Source organism: Enoplosus armatus, chromosome 11 (assembly GCF_043641665.1).
Source record: "Enoplosus armatus isolate fEnoArm2 chromosome 11, fEnoArm2.hap1, whole genome shotgun sequence".
Classification (NCBI taxonomy): domain Eukaryota; kingdom Metazoa; phylum Chordata; class Actinopteri; order Centrarchiformes; family Enoplosidae; genus Enoplosus; species Enoplosus armatus.
Genome location: NC_092190.1, coordinates 15,391,364 through 15,409,389, shown reverse-complemented (window position 1 = coordinate 15,409,389; position 18,026 = coordinate 15,391,364). Strand labels below are relative to the sequence as shown.

Genomic DNA, 18,026 nt, shown 5'->3' with positions numbered 1-18,026 from the left:
AGAGTTTTTATTTTTAGCATCTTTCAGCCCACAACTTTCATTCATTTTATTCATTACAAATGGATGCTCCCTCGACTCTTTAGCAAAAAAGAATCATACATGCAATGACTTCACCAAATGTACTGCAAGATTCCAGTGCAATGTATACTTGGTCTTTTCTCTCTAATCTTGACTTCTTTGTCTAGCTGGCAAAGCTCACCTTGAGATAAGTGCTAGGGAATCTGCGCTGCATGAAGCCAGTGATTGCCTCTGTGTCACAGGAGGCCTCAGCCAAGTACATCTTCACAGTGAACCCACTGCCGAACCTACACAAAGGAGATTTTTTACAAACAAAGCACTATGTTATTACATGTGAGTGTGTGTGTGTGTGTGTGTGTGTGGTGGTGGTGGTGGGGGGGGGGGGGCACAGAGAGGGAGAGGCAGCAGAGAGCAGTATAATGGCTGCATTGGAGAATGAGTAGAGGTCACTAACCTGTTTTTAATGTGCTGCAGTGAGCCCAGGCAACGGAACTGACCTTTCACCATGATGGCAAGACGGCTGCACAATGCCTCACACTCCTCCATGCTGACAGGCAAAGAGAGAAAGATAAAAGGTCACCCTTGGACCCTTTGAGCACACAGTAATTAGCCATGCCTGCTGTCACATGAAAAAATACATTTAGTACCTGTCCTAGTTATCTACAGTACATGTGGAAAAAAGCCCACCTTCATTTTAACCTGTTGTTATAAAACAATTTGTTGTCTATTCAAAATACTGGAATTTAGCAATGCATTTGTTAAATGTTTCTCTGTGATATATAAGGCTTTTTCTTGATGGACAACCAGCAGAGTATGATCAGTGTAGATGGACTGCGGCAGGTGTATTATACATGTGATATTCTTCTAACCTGTGAGAGGTGAGGACCACGGCACATTTTCCTTTCACTTCCTCTGAGATGATTTTCCACAAGTGACGCTTGGTGCGAGGGTCCATGCCGGAGCTTGGCTCATCCTGTGGAGAGAGGAGGAATGAGAAGAGGATAGCAGGACGTGTGAGGGAAAGAAAGGAAAGTTGAGATCAAGGGAAAACAAGGAGTTAATGGAAGAAGGCAGTGTGTTGCAAACAGTGTGCAGTACATACAGTAGAAGGAGAAGAGGAAAACAAGTCCACGGTGAACAAGAAAGAGTAAACACAAATGCATAATTGCAAAGTAGGCAGGGAGGCCCAGTGTTACAGACAAAACAAAAAAGGGGAAGGTCAGGGAAGAAATTGAGACAAAGAAGAGAAGAAAGACAAGAGGCAGAGGGAAAATTCAAGAGAGGATGGGGAAATTAAGAGGACACACAGAGGAAAGAAAATGAAAGGAGAGCGTTGAGGATAGAAGGAAGGAAAGAGAGGAAGTGAAGCGAAGAGTTGATAGAGACATAAGGCAGAAACAAAGTTGAAAGTTACAGGGAAGGCCACCCTTGGATAAGCCTGAGGAAGCGGACTAATTAACTATATGAGATCTGTCAAGTCTAGGGGATCAATATCTATTTTACTTCAAAGACCCTTCCAGGAGGAACAGTAGTGCTCAGTTAGTTTAATATGTGTTGTCTGGTGGCCACTTAGGCAATTAAATGGGCAGCTACGGCAGCGTGAACAGGTGCGTCCTCACCAGGAGCAGGATTTGCGGATGCCCGATGAGAGCCAGCGCAGTCGAGAGCTTCCTGCGGGTGCCACAACTGTAACCATCAGTGATGATGTTTCTATGGTAGTTCAGCTCCAGCCTCTTCAGCAGGTAGTTCACCACCTTCACAGGAAACATGCAGGGGATTATACAGTGGATGAACAAAATAACAAACACCATATAAAGATACTTTTTCAGGTGAATTTTCAAAGCAATATCAGGCATCAAATAAATTATTGCATAGACAACCATCTTTAAACATCGTGTTGGATGCTTAGCATGCTAGTTGGTAAATACCACAAAACTCATTAATATCTGCAACATAAACACACCAAAACCACTTGCAAGTATGCAAGGCTAACATGCAAAAACATGATCTGGTGTAAGAAGGACGGAATGTAAATGATATTAAAACAATCGTAGTTTAAAGTAACAACATTTGCTTTGTCTTCATCCAAAATAGGTTTATATCTGAAGGAAGGCAAAGGAAAACCTCCAACCCATCTCTGTTGCAAACTAATCATTGTAGGAGATACATAAAGCAGTCACATACTGGGAGTTGAACGAAGTTGAACGATTGCTATGCATGGCTCCATGACCATAAAGGAATATGAAACAATTTCATAGACCAGTATGCTGTTCCCTAGTTTCATGCACATGAGGATGAAGCTGACCCCCATCTGTGGCTCCAGCAGATCTAAGCAGCACCAGACCTTTACAGGAAGTTGATTTTCCATCCATTTAATCCATCAACCTGGAGGCCTGCTCCCTCTGGAGAAAAAGTCCAATATTCCACTACACACAATTCAGGAGCTGATCACAGCAGGATAAGGTGGATTTACAGAAAGCTTTTCTGGGGGCAAAGGGTGGCCCTACAACTTATTGGCTGCTTGATATTCATGTTCATTTCCGTTATTGCCTCCTTCTATTCTGTCCAGCACAGCTGCACTGCAAACAACTGAGGTATCTATCTGTCCCTCTCCCATGCATATTTAATTTTGTTTGTACAACATGATGACTTTACTTGGGTGACTTTATTCTATCTAAACTCCATGCTGTCCTGGGGCTGCAGCTTTAGAGAACAGGAGCTGACGCAACATGATCTATTTGCTGCATATCAATTCATCCTGTGTGTTAAACCACATTGAAGGCCGAAATGAAAAACCCTTAATGGGTCATAATCATTTCAGTCACTTAAAAAACTCTATGCTTGCCTATTAATCACATGAAATAGTGTGCTGTAAATACTAGTTCATTTTCAAATAGCTTGAGGTGATTTCCCATCGGTACGATTCAGCCTTTTCCCCATCAGTTGGCAAGTTCGGAAACCAGATCAATGAAGCAAACCCATGCAATAGATAGTTTTCTCTGCTTTTTCTCGGTAAGAGGATTTGCCTTTAGTGTTGATTTTTCCGTAGTTCATTGAGTTCAGTGATCCGGGTTATTAGAACACAGTGTAGGACATTACATACTTTAGCCAAATACACAGTATCAGCAGCTACATTTGAATGATTAGCACTGGCAACATGGCATATACCTGACTGGTTCAGATCAAAATATGTTGGGTTTTTTATGTACTCTCATAAAAGCCTCTTTCTATCACCTTTGATGTAACAGCTCATTAAGCCCGACAAAACCATGTCAATGCGAAATGACCCCATTAAGGCTTGTCTCATTATCCACAGCCAGGGGACTGTCAGTGGGAGACAACATAAGAGAAACTCTATATATAACCTCATCTTTGTGAATTAGCCCGACACCGATGCTGCGGCCATTATAAACATTGTTGTCACTACCCCGACCAGAGAAGAGGAGCTGTAACAACAGCAGCGATGGTGATTAGAGCCAGACGGATCCATTTCTCTGATTCACTGTCTGTGTAAGTACTTGTGTGTCTGTGCGCATCCTTGCTAATGTGTGTGCGTAATTCTGTTTGTAACATGACTGAGATTGTCAGAGACAATCAATGTTTTGCGCTTCTGCATCCAAAGCTGTAAACTGATGTAGAGAGAGAGCCAAAGATAGATTTTTTTTTTCCTGCATACAATTTCGATTTGTCATGACGTTTGCTACATATTTTTCCACACACCTCAGAGCTGTTTCTTTTCTGTTTCTTTTTGAAAAAGAAAAAAAATCAAGATGGAAAATCAAAAATCACATCTGTTGACTGGTTGCTCTGCAGCAGCAGCAGCAAAAGACAGGCACACTCAGTAATCACCACAGAAGCAAGATTGATTAGTTCTCAGAAAGATAAATGGGAAGAATGGGGCTAAAGTGACATGTCAAATGAGATCCTCTCTTCATCAAAGTATCGTTTAAATGTAAATTTGTCTCCAGCGAAGCACACAGCATCAGCTTAATTCTGAAGTTTGGACTGCACGGGCTGACAACAAAAGCTTTCCCATTTTGCACCAGATAGTGCAGCTTTCAGCACACATCACTCAACACTTCACACCTTCTGATTCAGTATGCATGGAAGCATCAACAGTCACTAGTCCTGCAATAGAAGTGCACCTTTTATTTTATATCAGATCCCGTGTCATTTCGTGGATGGTGTTGTCACTACCCGCTGCTTTGAAAAGCAGCACCAAGTCTGCAGCTCTTCCTTACCCCATCTATCTCCCTCTTTGAGATGCCTCGAATGCGAGCGTAGAAGTACAAGTGCTCTTCTCCAGTGAGCAGATTGTCCAGTGCATCCACCTGGGGACAGTAGCCGATGTTAATTCCCTTGTTACGACACTCCATGATGTCTACCAACCTCCTGGGGGGGAAAAAGACAAAGGAAAGACATATTCTCTTTATTGGTGTAGGGTTGACGGACACTCCACCAAACAGCTCAACAACAGAGCTGAAACAAGGAGCCAGACTCATGAGTACACTGCAGGTTTATACCTGTGTAGGAGCGTCTGAGATACAGCTGCCTCTTGCTAAATCCCAAACCATTTAGATTCAGATTTTGGCTAATGTGTGGCAATAACATCTTTCATTTGTGGATATTTGTGTTATGCAAATTCAATCTAGCTCAGATTGATTAGACAGTGCAGCTTGGGCACCTATAAAAATGAAATCAAAGCTTTGTCCTGTAGTGGGTTTGCTTCTGTGTTCCTCCATAGTGATGCTCATAAATCATCTTCAGTTTGCAGGAATATAAGTATATAAATATTTATATGATCTAATGTATTTAGGAATGTGCATGCAGTGCCACAAGTATAAACAGGATAGGAAGAGGGCAAATATGGCCTGCAGCCCTGAAGCTAATGTTAACCAATAAAAATATTAATAAATTCTGTTTTTAGAAAATCAATGTGCTAGGTAAACTCTATTGCAGAAGCAGAAACATACCGATATTCATACTTAAAAAGGTAAATCTATCCTGAAATCGAGTGGTCTGCATTGCATGTGCTTGATGATAAACACATAAATTCATGAACAGCTTACCCATCCCAGTCCCTGATCTGTGCTGTGCCATCAGTGGGGCTAACATCTCCAGTCAGCATCTTGAAGGTGGTAGTTTTCCCTGCTCCGTTCACTCCCAGCAGACCAAAGCACTGTAGGCAAACACTCATTGCTTAGCAGTCCTGAAGCATTTGTCACCTGTACCCTATAATAATGCTACAGTGGGCTTTACATAGATGTAAAGGCCAATATTCAGATCTACAGACTGATGAAACACAGAAGCACTTGATGAGTATCCGTCCTACAGCCAGATCATCACGCAGTGGGATATGATTTTAGGTAATATATATATATATATTTATTACTGCCAGCAGTTGTATTTCCTATGGACAAATACACATCTTAAAGAGAGCATAGCAGTTATAGCACAGTAGTTAGCATATAGTTTTGTACGCAAATATACAATTCCTGTGTATTTTAATTGTGTTATAGCAGCCAATAGTGCCTCCAAATCCTCAAATGTTTTTCCAGGTATTTGAAACTCAACAGTGTGCTGTAATGTAAGTTAAGTTAAATCTTTCCTACTCTGTTGTACAAAGCGACCAGTACCTACTGACTTACATTGACTTGTATCAGAAATTCATATTCCTCCTATGGCTTACCTCTCCTGCAGGGATGCCCACAGAGAGCCTCTTGACAGCATGGACCTTCTTCTTGAGGTGTTGATAGACTTTAGTGAGCTGGTTGACCTGCAGTACGTCTGAGCTGGCTGCTCCACTGGACACCCGTAGGTGCTCAGCCTCCACATCCTCGTCCACGTCTTCGCAAGCCACCTTGGGCACTGCCTTTCTGCCCCAAATGAGATGCCTGCAACGGGAAGAGTAATTTTTTATAATAACTACTAAGTGTTGAAGTTAATGGGAGTAGCTGGCAGAGACACCAAAAAAGGTCCCATTAAATCTGTTTTGACTGAAACAATTTTTTACCTGAAGTGGTTCAGGCTTCTGATATCTTTGGAGCTCAATATTTGATGATTTAACTTTTTAGTGTTTTCTTTAATTACTTAAATGGACTCTGATGCATATTCAATCACTCATTTGCACATTCTCCATTCAACAGTGTCATCTTTCAGCAGAAAACACAACTTTTAGATCATAATATCCAGGAAAAAAAACACATTCCACATTCTGTACATACATAATATTCTCAGTTCAGTTACAAGGCTGGATGTGTACCACAGGAGTTCATGATCATTCACAGCGTCACCGCCTCTGCCTTCCGTTTTCCTCACCTGACTTTGCGTGTGAGAGACTTATTGAGCAGGAGGCGCAGGGTGAAGAAGACCAGCCCTTGGATGAAGGAGGAGATGAACATCAAGCCCAGGGCGTCTGTGGAGAACGGGTTCTGATAGGCTTCAATGCCGTAGCCACTGAGGATCTGGACCTCTATGTTCGACCTGGCCAGCTGCATCATCCCGTTCCCAAAGTTGAACTGTGGGAATATGAGGAAGGCGTGGTTCAGCCTCTTGAAGATGTCCTGGATGACCTGCAGAAGGGAAGGACAGAACAGAAGACACTGAGAAGGGGAGGGAGTGAGGATATAAAACTGAGTCTAAGGTGACCTGAGAGCTCATCCTGAATTATAATCTTCACTTTCCTGTCACTGGATATGTGCGGCATGTTTGCCCTTCTCACTCCTCTGCAACTCTATATCAGCACAGCTACAGGGACTGATAGGGTTTGAACAGTCATACATTTAACGACTTCAGAGCTATTGAGTTGCTAACAAAAGGCATCTGGACTGGGGTTTATGCTGACCTCAGGGCTGCGCAATGAAATTTGCCCCAGAAAGTATAGAATGGAGGTGGTCATGATGGTGTTGACACTGATGAAAAGGTTGATGCACACATAGGTGATGAAGGCCATCTCTGCATCCTTGAAGACGCCTGATAACAGATACATCCAGGGGAAGGTAGAAAACCTGTGGAGTTGACAAGGACAGGATACTTTAAACACAGCGTCAAGAAAAGAAGAACTTACGCCTTAAAATAGCCTTGCTGTGATGTGGCTGGGTTGATGCCAAAGAAAACACAAAGACAAACACACAACGTGGATATGAAAAATTTATACACTCCTCCTCACAAATGCATCTTCTGAAATGACATGACCTTGCATTTTTTAACTGAAGTGGTTCAGCCCTTTAACAGACTAAACAGTGCAGCTGTGAGACTGATGAAAATAGGCACCGAAGAATACTGAAAAGGGAAGGAGGAAAAATACCACACCATGAGGAGGGTAAACATTCAGTCATGATGCCAAAAGAGAGGAAGATAAATTACTTCTTCCTTTATTCCCCCGGTGGCAGAACATCTTTTCCTTTTTTTTTGTTTGTTCTCTCTTTTCTCTCACATAATCTGCTTGTTCATTTGATTGGGGTGTCTGGGTCAGCAAGACACAGAGGAAGAGAAGGATGGAGAAAGAGAGGAAGAAGAATAAGAAAAAAGTAGGGTGGGAAAAAAAGACGCAGACACAAACAGGCAGCCAGACAGAGACAAAGCATCTGCGTGCCATGCCCAAAAAAAAAAAGGTGCTTGGTAGGCAGACTGCGGGTGCCAAGCCATGACAAGGAACAGAAGCAAGAAGGCTGCGGACCAGACCAGGTGGGTGCAGCCTGACAGATGGAGCACTGTGATTATTCATTGCTTGGTAGGGAGACATCTGTCTGATAAATGAGTAGCAGAGTGCTGACTTGGCCTCCTAAGATCTGGGGCTCAGGAGGAGGCCTGCGACAGCAACAGGAAACAAGCTTCAGCTACAGTTGGGGAATGATGAACATCATCTCAGTAATCCTGATGTGGGAAACATGGCATGTCATTTGCGTGACACCTTTCCAAAAATCTAAATCTCATTGTCAGATTGATTTTAAAACCTTGGTGTCTCGAGACGATAGCTAGCTAGTCTTTCTCAAACCAAGTCATTACTGCTATATTGCCCATTCTGATCTCCCTCCCTCCTCTCTCTCTCCAACGGCTGTGGCTTGAACAGGATAAACATGTTGGTAGTGATTTTTCTATCAGCCTTTCAGTCCTACCACCATCTGTCTTTGCAAGCAATTCTGAAAAATTGAGCTGTGTTTGCATTTGAAGAACAGCAGCCTCCTTATGCTTGGTGCTGTAAATCCAACCTGGTGGCAGACAAAGTAACATGCAGCAAAGGCTAGAAAATACAGCATGTATGTGAGGACATGCTTTTGGCAAGGTTGATTGTTGCTTACTAGGTGTTCTGGGTACATCTTGTGGTGAACTTGCTTCTCAAAGAAAAACTTCAGTTTATTACAACTTGGGTTTTCGGCTGGCAGTTCTGTCAGTTATCAGTTTACTTTATCTCAACAAAGTAGTTGCTGAGATCTTGCAGTATAGCACCACTGATAAAAACATGTCCAAAACACAAGCAGTCAGATGATTCTACAGATTGAAAACAAACCCCCAGGTTAGTCAAATTAATTGAATCCATCTAAGTTTACAGACCGACTTACGGGTTCAACTTTGACCTACTTCCAGTAGTTGGGCTGTTGGGATTATTACCAACATTACGGACGCACCCAAATAAAGTGGTAGCTCGTTTGGCAAAACGGTCAGCTTGTTTTATAATTGTCTCACCGCTGTTTGTTGCCTTATTGGACCCATTTTTGTGATGACAATTTTAATTTGTCAATAATGGAGGGCAGATCGAATATATCGCGACATGTCTGTATCCTTATGCAAATCGTCAGTCACTGCATATATCTATTGCACTGAACGTAAAGTATAAGCATACATATATAATCATATAATCGACTAAGATTACACAATCCACTGGCTGACATCATGCATTCCCTGCTGCGACAGTACACACCCACTTCACTGTACTGCCCTCTGGGTGCAGGTACAGGTCCCTGAGGTGCAGAAGGGCTCACTTTGGCAAAAGCATGGTCCCCGCAGCCATCGCAGCCCTTAACAGGGTGACTCACTGAGGGTGTACTGTTGATTTTCTCTGATGTACAGTGCTGTGAAAAAGAATTTCCCCCCAGGGAGAATAAAGTCTAACTAACTAATAGTCTGTCCATGTGCATTATAGCAGTCATTAGCTGCCTGAAAAGAGCTCTTCTTTGCTCCTCCAGTCCTTAAAGTCCCCCCTCCTTTGTTGCTGGTCCCTTGTGTGATTGTATACAAATATGCATTCCATCATTGCTCTGTATTGTTTCTTGGTGGTGTATCGCACTTATGACTGATGTTTTTCCTTAGTTTGTTTGAGTTGGGTTTTTTTTTTTTCCGTGGGTGTGTATTTTAGTTCTTCTCTCATTTGGTTTTCTTACACATGTGCCATCCAGGATGGAGAAAAGGGTAGAAAAATACAATTGGAAGCCAATTTTAGCAATGTTGCAGTGTTTTGAGGTCTTAGCAATTGGTGAGTACAATGTTATCATAACTGATTGAATTGATTGACGGAGCTAGTTATAATTAAACAGTTTTCCTTTAACAATGGAATTTTTTCAGCTTCATGATGGCCTGATTCATTGTCAAATCCCTTTTGGTCAACGGTGTCATTAACAAAAAAAGCCACAAGACCAACAATGGCATAAACGGATGATCATTTGTCAGTAGTAAATCAACCCCCTAAAATCCCGGTGAACTCTTTATTAGACTGCACAACTTTCACAGATGTTGAGAGGCCAAATTACTCACCCAAAGAGCACCAGTAGCAGGGTGACAGCAGCCAAATTTTGTCGAGCTGTGAATGCTGGAATCTGGAAGGCTGCGATCACACCAACAGTCAGCGTCACAGGGATCAGATAAACGACCTGTGGAAAAAGATGGGACATGATGCATCAACATGAAGGCACGTCATTTTATTAAAATAGGAATGAACAAATTATTAATTAAGTCTGGATATTGTCCCCATTTAATATACATCATACATATGTTTGCTTTTGCTTTTATTGAGCATGATTTTGACACAAGGGTTTGACTACATTTAACCAGGTTAGTGAGAGGTTCTTTTGGGTCTCCTGTTAGGCGATTAGAAGGCGTTACCATGTCATAAAAGAAGTTCACAGCCCAGTAGAAGGGCTCGCTGATGCCAGCGATGTGCTGGAGCCTCTTGGAGCCGCTGTGGTGCTCGTTGACCTCATAGATGGCGAAGCTGGATGTCGTGATTGAAAAACCCGTCAGCACACACATAGCCACTAGGATCTGGAGCATTCCCTGGACACTGTGAGGAAAAAAACATTATCAGACATATTCAGATGTCAGGTACAACACTGAAGCCATTAATTATCAATCAAGTCCATAATTAGTGAAATATCATTCAACCACATCAACTCTATTAATGCCCAATATATTCCTGTATGGTAAACAAGTGTGTTGTATTCCTTTAGTTGTAACTTTTTTCTGTGTAGTGCAGTAGCTAAAGGTTTAGAAGCAACCTGATGTCATTCTTTGACACTCTGAAAACAATGGCTCATTTTAAAGCCCTCCTACAGACTATCACATCGCTCCCTGCTGGGAACTGACTCATCTGAACTATTGAAATGGCTCACAATAAATGGAATACCATTAATAACAAACAGCTTTGTTTAAAGAGATGCTATGTGCCTCGCATCTGACAAGATAATAACTGCAAAAGAAACAGATGGCTCCACGTAGAGAACAACCTCACACTGCTATTGCTGTATAGTCAGTACGCCAGTGGTGCTGCTGTGAGGCTGCAGAGCCTTTTGTCCAGACTAGACCCCAGACAACCAGCTGAGGCTTTGATCCCTCGGTTACTCCTCAACCCAGTGCGCTCATTCAAACTTTCTCAATGCCGCTACCTGCTCATCTCCCATGCTCTCTCTCCTACTCTGCACGCTACTGTAGTACTTTCACCTCTCTCCTCTGGCCGGGGCCACACCACCACCAACCAAACAGAATAAGATGCATGAGGCTGCAAAAAAAAAGAGGATGAGGATGAAGCTGGCAGAGTGACTGAGTGGGAAGGAGAGAGAATAGCAGGAGAGGGACATGTGGTGGGTGTTTTAGGGTAGCACTAACTGCAGAAGATAGCCAGCATCAGCAGCTACTGAGCAGGCCTGTTATCAGTACAGCCAAGATAGCCTTAGAACTTTTCCCATGGGCGAAGCTACCACACCATGAGAATCAAAACATTTGGAGTAATACGCCCTTTGAATCTTTAATATAACTCAGGCCAAATCATTACATCAAGTGAGGAAGCAGGAAGGGAGGGTGATATTCTATGTAAATGCTATACACATAAAGAAGCGTGGAGCATGTGGAGAAACTGAAGGGCAGTAAACTCAGGGAAATGGTTAGTGCTAATAAGGCTCTGAGAGGACAGACATTCATGAGGTCACAGCTTCAGCTCAACCCACTCTTGGAATGATTGATTTGATTTGATCCTCTGGAACACACACAGACATGTTTGCATACATACATGCAAGCACACACACAAGCACTCATTTGGCAGTCTGGGTCTCTAAAGGCGAATGTGGAGTATTTTAAATAAACTCATTTTGGGAAGTGGGGTAGAATCAATCCACCTCTGTGCCACCTTCAGGGTAAACACTCATTATATCGGGACTCTGATCAATAGTGCAAGCTCAGGGAAATCCATTTAAAAAATCAAATATGGGTAAATACTGCTGTCATGTACCTCCCTGCCAGGAGTCCGCCCTGACTTTGATGTCCTGAATTGAGAAGTAGGATGCTTTCATAATTTATCTTGGGCTCAGCCAAACAACAGCTGTCATCGTGACTAGTTTTGAGATATTTTCACCATTTATAATGCCAATTATAATAAATTTTTTGAGCAGCCATTGATTTTGTTCATTGATCAGCCAGATCTGCAGAAGGAAGAATTTAGTGTAGCCCTTACATTGCATCTTCATCATCTGCCCGGCCGAAGTAGGGGTGACTGGAAACTGAAATGGCTGCAATAGAAAGAAACAGAGTCTTATGTTAGCAATAGAAAAACAACAGCATACGGGCTATTTTTCAGCACAGGAACCAAATGAGCAATGATATTCTCTTAGCCTGAGACACAGTCAATTGAAAAATATAGTGCAAGATGATTTCATTTGCCAGAGCACACAAAGGAAATTGAATTTTCTTTATCATTCTTCCAGGGTCTCCTAGATGCTCACAGACATGAACTGCTCCCCTACATGTCTCTGCTTACATTTCCTGAGATAGGAGAGTGTGAGTTCACCCAAAGCACAGCAACCCTGGAGCGGGTTGGAGGCTCAGTGCCTTGCTCCCGGGCACTAAGGTAGAATTGATGGGTTCTATCAACTAATCCAAATGTGAACTGTAATCATTAACACTACATCATTATTGCTCTGAAGTCGGACATTCCCAGATCTGGTTTGTATCTTTTCCAATGGGAAACGACTGTAGCTGCAATTAGCAATTACATTCATCATTGATTTATCGGCCAGTTTCTTGATGAATCAACATCACTTGGTCTGAAAAAAATTCAAAAAAGTGAACCCCCACATCACAATTTCTCATAGTTCAAAATGGCATATCTAAATTGCTCATTTTGTCTGACCAACAGGCCGAAACCAAACAATCAGAGAGGGCTAAGGGAACCACCAAATATTCACATGTGAGAGCCAGCTGGAACCAGTGAATTTCTGCCGTTTTTTTCTTAAACAATGAATTGCTTATTAAAGTTGTTGCAAATGGTTAATGATTGATTTTCAGAACATTTTAGTTCTCACTGCCTCAAGCAGAGGCTGTGTTTTTACTTTATTTTTAAAACCATTAAAGAAGGTTTCCTCTCAGTTCACATCTTCTAATGGTGGATTATTAAACAGTTGAGTAACTGAATATTTTCTCTGGGGGATGGGGCAGACAGACTTCCAATAAATAACATGTTGCAGGTGGGAGTGATCCGAATTGTTATTGTGGACAGTGGACAGGAGTGTGATGGCACATCTGTGGCAGTGTGTGGTTATGGGTCAGAAATCCTGCGAGAGTGGCATGAGAAAACTGTTAGATGCAGACCTCGAAAGGGTCCCAACCCAGAGTTGGTACTGCAGTACACAATGTGAGGTTTAGGGCTTCACATTTGACAGATAAACCATCACCTTGAAAAGTAATCTCCCTGGATCTCCACCTCTGACACCCCCCTGCCACCACTGTGAGTTTGCAGGTAACATTTAAATGATTACACTCTACCCTCCGGCACTTTTGTCAACCAGTGGGGAAGAAATGTGTGTATATGCGCATGTGCATGCACTGTATGTTTTTATGAGCATTTCATCATGTGTTTGTGTGCGCGTGTGCAAGTCTGTGTACCCCTGCCGGCAGGCAGATGGTCAGGGTGATACTCAGAGCTGAAACAGTACTGAAAACGTGGGCCAGCCTTGTTCTCTTTAGCATAGCTCCCCAGTGTGCGGCACTCATCAGTATTCACCATGCATAGTGATGTGAGTCTAAGGGCACACAGCACCCCCTGGCTTTAATCCGGTGAAATGAACCATGAGTAAACACACTGTTCACAGCTCTCTTTGTATTTAGTATACAAAATGCACTGGGTGTTCAATCAGTAGCACCTTCCTAGATAGATTTCTTAGATCCCTTTTGCACAATCTGAGTGATGTCTTGTTTTTCCTCAGCTTATCTTTTATAATAACCAGGCAGTGTTGTGTGTCTGCATGAAAAAAGGACAATCCCACCAAAAATAATGTATAGATCTTTTCTAAAATTACTAAAATATTGCAAAATAGGAGAAAACTGCAACAAGTGTATATTACCATATAAAACATTAGATAGCAGTGATCTTAACTGTTATTGCCTGTATAGAATCCTTCATCAATTAAACTGAAATCTCAGACTGTGTCTGTCACTTAAGATTTACATTTTTTTCAAGCCCCAACTACAGCTTACCATATTTACGTGGATCCTTGTCTGCTGGAAGATTGGAGCGTAGGATGAAGTTGCTGAGGCTGTTCAAATATGCTGGCATTGTGTGGTGGCCCTCGGGGTTGAACCAGACCTAAACTCATGCAAGCACAAACACAGACACGCATAGAAACCATCACTCACACAGATCAGGTTATGTAAGTCTACTACATCTATACTTTCTAATGTTTTAAAACCAAGGCTTTAAAGATACAATAACTGCATCATCTGAGGAAATGCCATGATCGCTGCAGTAAAGCATATTTATGATAACACCGATGGTATAACAAACAACTTTAGCTAGGATGTCATGTTTTAACTTTCAACTACTCATCAGTACAGCGATTAAAGTGATAATGAGACAGGCAGCAGGGTAGCAAGAGACAAAATTACCTTAGACAGAGTGCGGTTTTTGGGCACTGCTGTTAGGTCCATTTGTAAGTCAGGAGGGAGAGGCATGCCAAAAGCAAAGCCACCATACCTGAAAAAAACACACACATATCGATCAAAACAAACAGCTCTGAATGCCACTGAGAAAACAAGATGTGACATGCACGTTTTTTTGCTTGCTTGTTTTCTTTTAATCAAAGCAAATATCCATCTGCAGATATGCAACTATGGTAAAAGCATCACTTCCCACATTAAAAGTACGGCTAACATGAATGACAAGGTTACTAGTATCCCATTCGTATTAAGTAGGGCAACAAGAGAAACTAAGCTTTTAGGCTGCAACTGAAATGTTCTGATTGCTGCACATCCTTGTTTTGTATACAATAAACCTTCCTTGCAGCAGCAACATTGCTTGTTTTAACTCTTTAAATCTTCCCAGTTGACTGACGCATATTATTTAAGTGACTGAAAGGAAAAAAGCCTTTAAATGGACATTTGGAGAATCACTACATTTCACTACAGCCGAAAACAATGGAGCCCCATACATTATTTGCAAAGTATCTCAAATTATGTTAATGATGTAATATTATGAAATGTAGTTGTAAAATGGTAAATATTTGATACAGTTACTTGGACCTTCATATAGTTCATGCAGTGTTGATTACCACTCAGACTATCAATGAAGCACCAGCTGAACTCTCTGAATGTGGCTACAATAACCAAATGTAAACTCTGGCTGCATTCACCTGTTCCTGATGAAGTCATTTGCTGTGGCCACCAGGTAGTTCTCCACATTGATGCCACTCAGGTTATACACAATCTGAGATGAAGGGATCTTCCTATGGGGGGGCTGGAAGTTGTCCCCGTCACAAACCTGCAGTATGTGGAAGTGACAGACGCATTACACTTGGCCTTTTTCAAACAATCATGCACACGAGCACAGAGAGACACATTCATGTGTAGAAGAACACAAAAACTCACTCTCACACACACACTGTTCACAGTGACCCAGCCTCACCTGTTCCTGACGGGTGCATTTACAGACACTAAATGCTTTGGAGCTGTTCCCTCTGGAACTCCAGTTGTTTGCGATTCTTGTGCAGACCCTTAAAAAGAAACATTCACAAGGTGAAATGTTGACTCAGTGAAATGATGGGAGCCTGCAGTGCGTGCTAATGCCACAAGACTATCCCTAGACACACCCCAGAACACATCTTGAAACTGAGTTGATATGAAGGCCTGCATCAATGTTAAAAAAACACTGTGCACATAGTGGCAAAAAGAAAGGGAATTCTTTTTTCTTTCAAAATCTGCAACCAGTCATAGATTAGCTGTGAGCTTGCATGATTTTTGTGTGATCTAGACCTAAATATTTTCTCTGACATCAGTTCAAAACAGTTTTCAACAGTTGTTTTTGTGATGTAATATCATATTGTGTGAAATTTGCTTGTGTGGGTTGATGTTCAACTCCCCCACATTTTGTTTTCTGCCAAATGCTTTCTGGGCAGATCGAAAAGCACAAAGCAATACACATATCTTTGCATACTCACACCCACACCTGTTAACAAACAAATCAACAATGACCATACTCAGGCGACCATACAGTATATTTTCTATTAATGTGAACTATGTTAATGCAGCACTCAGCACCCTCTCAGTCATTGTCATGTTGTGATTATACAACATCACGAGCAAAACATGCAGCCTCTCGTGCACCACAGAACCTTTCATCCTCTCTATTTTTTTCTTTTTTTTCTGCAGAGATTTTTAAAATGCCTCTGAGGTCTGGTTCATGGGTGCCAACATTGATTTGAGTGCCTGTAAGGGGAAAATCTCCCCTATAAACACAGGGTGTTTATGGAATACAAATGATGCTCTCGCGTCGTCCTGCTGCAGGCTTTCAGCCACATACGTTGAGCTGAGCAGCAGGAGAATAGGGAGGAGGCACATGTGAGGGACCAGAGAGAGAGAGCGGCAAGAATTGGAGGGAGACAGGAGACGTAAAATGAAACAAGGTTGAAAGAGAAGGCATGAAACGAATGACAATGAGTGAAATATGAAAACGCGTATGTGTGGAAAAAGGGTAGAATACATAGAGAAACTGACGGCAAGCAGAGCATCACTGACAAATGGATCACTTTCAGGAAAAAAAACAGCCAGAATTGGAGGTGTGATTACGTACGGGTTACCGGACTTGTCAAGGCAGGCGTTATCGATCCCAGGGAATGATACCATGGTGTCCATCAGCTGGCTGGAGTTGGGATTTTGGTTGCTGTGGATCCAGAAAACAAACAGCTGGGCCTCATCTCAAATGTAACACAGACATTTTAGTGAACTACACCACAATTACAATAACGTGAAGTAACACAAACAAAATGTTGCTTCATAAGGCTCTAACATGGCATGCATATACATACAGATGGATTTTATTTGAGTTATTATTGATTTTTTCAAATCAATCTTGGTGGTTGGGGCTTTAGAAGGAATTAGAATTCAGGGCTGGCATGTATCAAGGCTTTCTTAGAGGAGAAGGTGGTTTAAGAGCAATTCACTAACTCACAATGTTGTCAATAAAATTACCGTGAGGGCACAGTCAGTGATTCTTCCATTCCTTACTGTGAGGAGCACAGATAAAAGGAGAATAAGGACATTTGATTTGCCATTTTACATTTGAGTGTATTTCTTTTATTTGAGCCCTCCCCTGCCTTTAAATGCACACAGAGGTTCACTCATAAATAAACATTCATTCATCACATTTGCATTGTTCCTACAGGCAAGTCTGAAAACACAGTGCCCTGAGAAAGTTCATCAAATGTGACATTCTACTATTTAGAGTTATAATAAGAGAAGACTGAAGCATCTTTGACCGTCCACTACCTATAACCTTTCTCAGCTCCCCTCAAACCTAACACTGATCTGGTTAAAAGTAAATAAATAGATTTTGAATTTTTCAATCTCTTTTGCAAGTCAAGCTAAAGAGGACAGGGAAGAGCATCCATACGCTCTTTGATATGGATTGGCACCTCAGCATTTTCCCCCCTGCCACATATCCTTGATCAAACAACAGCACTTCTCAAGAATGAAGACATCTCCCGAACCTCCTGACACTCTTAATCTCCCTCACTTTGATCTCGCGTCTCAGCCGTCTTCATCACAATCATCTCTTTCCCTCACGTTGTCTCTCTTTAAGGTCCATCTGCCCTTCAACAAACCACAGCTTCAAATTCATTTTATAACAAGTGAGACAGGAACCCAACGGGTGAATCAACCCTTCATCATCAAGTTGCAGGGGTGTTGCAGTTAGCAGCTTGGTGGTTTCAAAATTTGATCTTTTACTATAGTGCGTCCTTTAGGCCAAGCAGTAAAATTTTTGGAAACACCAGAACATGGCACCACAATACAACATAATTTACCATGTTTATACACTAAAACCACAAGACGTTAGGATTTGTTTTCTGGAATTGCTTAAATTATATCAAAAGTCCCACTTTTTCAGGTGTCTGGAGTTGTTATTTGTTGTCACCTGAATCCCAGTGGCATTGGTCTGACCTTGCCAAATTAATTGAAAAAAAAAGAGCTTCAGAGTTCGATTGAACTGCTCCAAACATGTTTGGTGTAAAAACACCCTGATTAGCCCTGTTTATTTC

General features: G+C 41.9%; 1 protein-coding gene across 1 annotated transcript in view; it reads right to left on the bottom strand.

Annotated features, from left to right (window-relative positions):
• The window catches only part of abca12 (ATP-binding cassette, sub-family A (ABC1), member 12), a 63,600-nt gene that overhangs the window by 1,770 nt on the left and 43,804 nt on the right, over nt 1–18,026 (bottom strand). The window contains exons 54-70 of the mRNA XM_070914144.1: nt 16,562–16,651; nt 15,398–15,485; nt 15,126–15,253; nt 14,383–14,470; nt 13,975–14,083; nt 11,957–12,011; nt 10,117–10,294; nt 9,769–9,884; nt 6,863–7,025; nt 6,337–6,590; nt 5,708–5,912; nt 5,088–5,197; nt 4,260–4,410; nt 1,638–1,772; nt 888–991; nt 473–565; nt 200–305 (exon numbers count right to left, since the gene is read on the bottom strand). Coding sequence (XP_070770245.1) covers nt 200–305; nt 473–565; nt 888–991; nt 1,638–1,772; nt 4,260–4,410; nt 5,088–5,197; nt 5,708–5,912; nt 6,337–6,590; nt 6,863–7,025; nt 9,769–9,884; nt 10,117–10,294; nt 11,957–12,011; nt 13,975–14,083; nt 14,383–14,470; nt 15,126–15,253; nt 15,398–15,485; nt 16,562–16,651 — 2,173 coding nt within the window. The remainder of the gene's footprint in view (nt 1–199; nt 306–472; nt 566–887; nt 992–1,637; nt 1,773–4,259; nt 4,411–5,087; nt 5,198–5,707; nt 5,913–6,336; nt 6,591–6,862; nt 7,026–9,768; nt 9,885–10,116; nt 10,295–11,956; nt 12,012–13,974; nt 14,084–14,382; nt 14,471–15,125; nt 15,254–15,397; nt 15,486–16,561; nt 16,652–18,026) is intronic.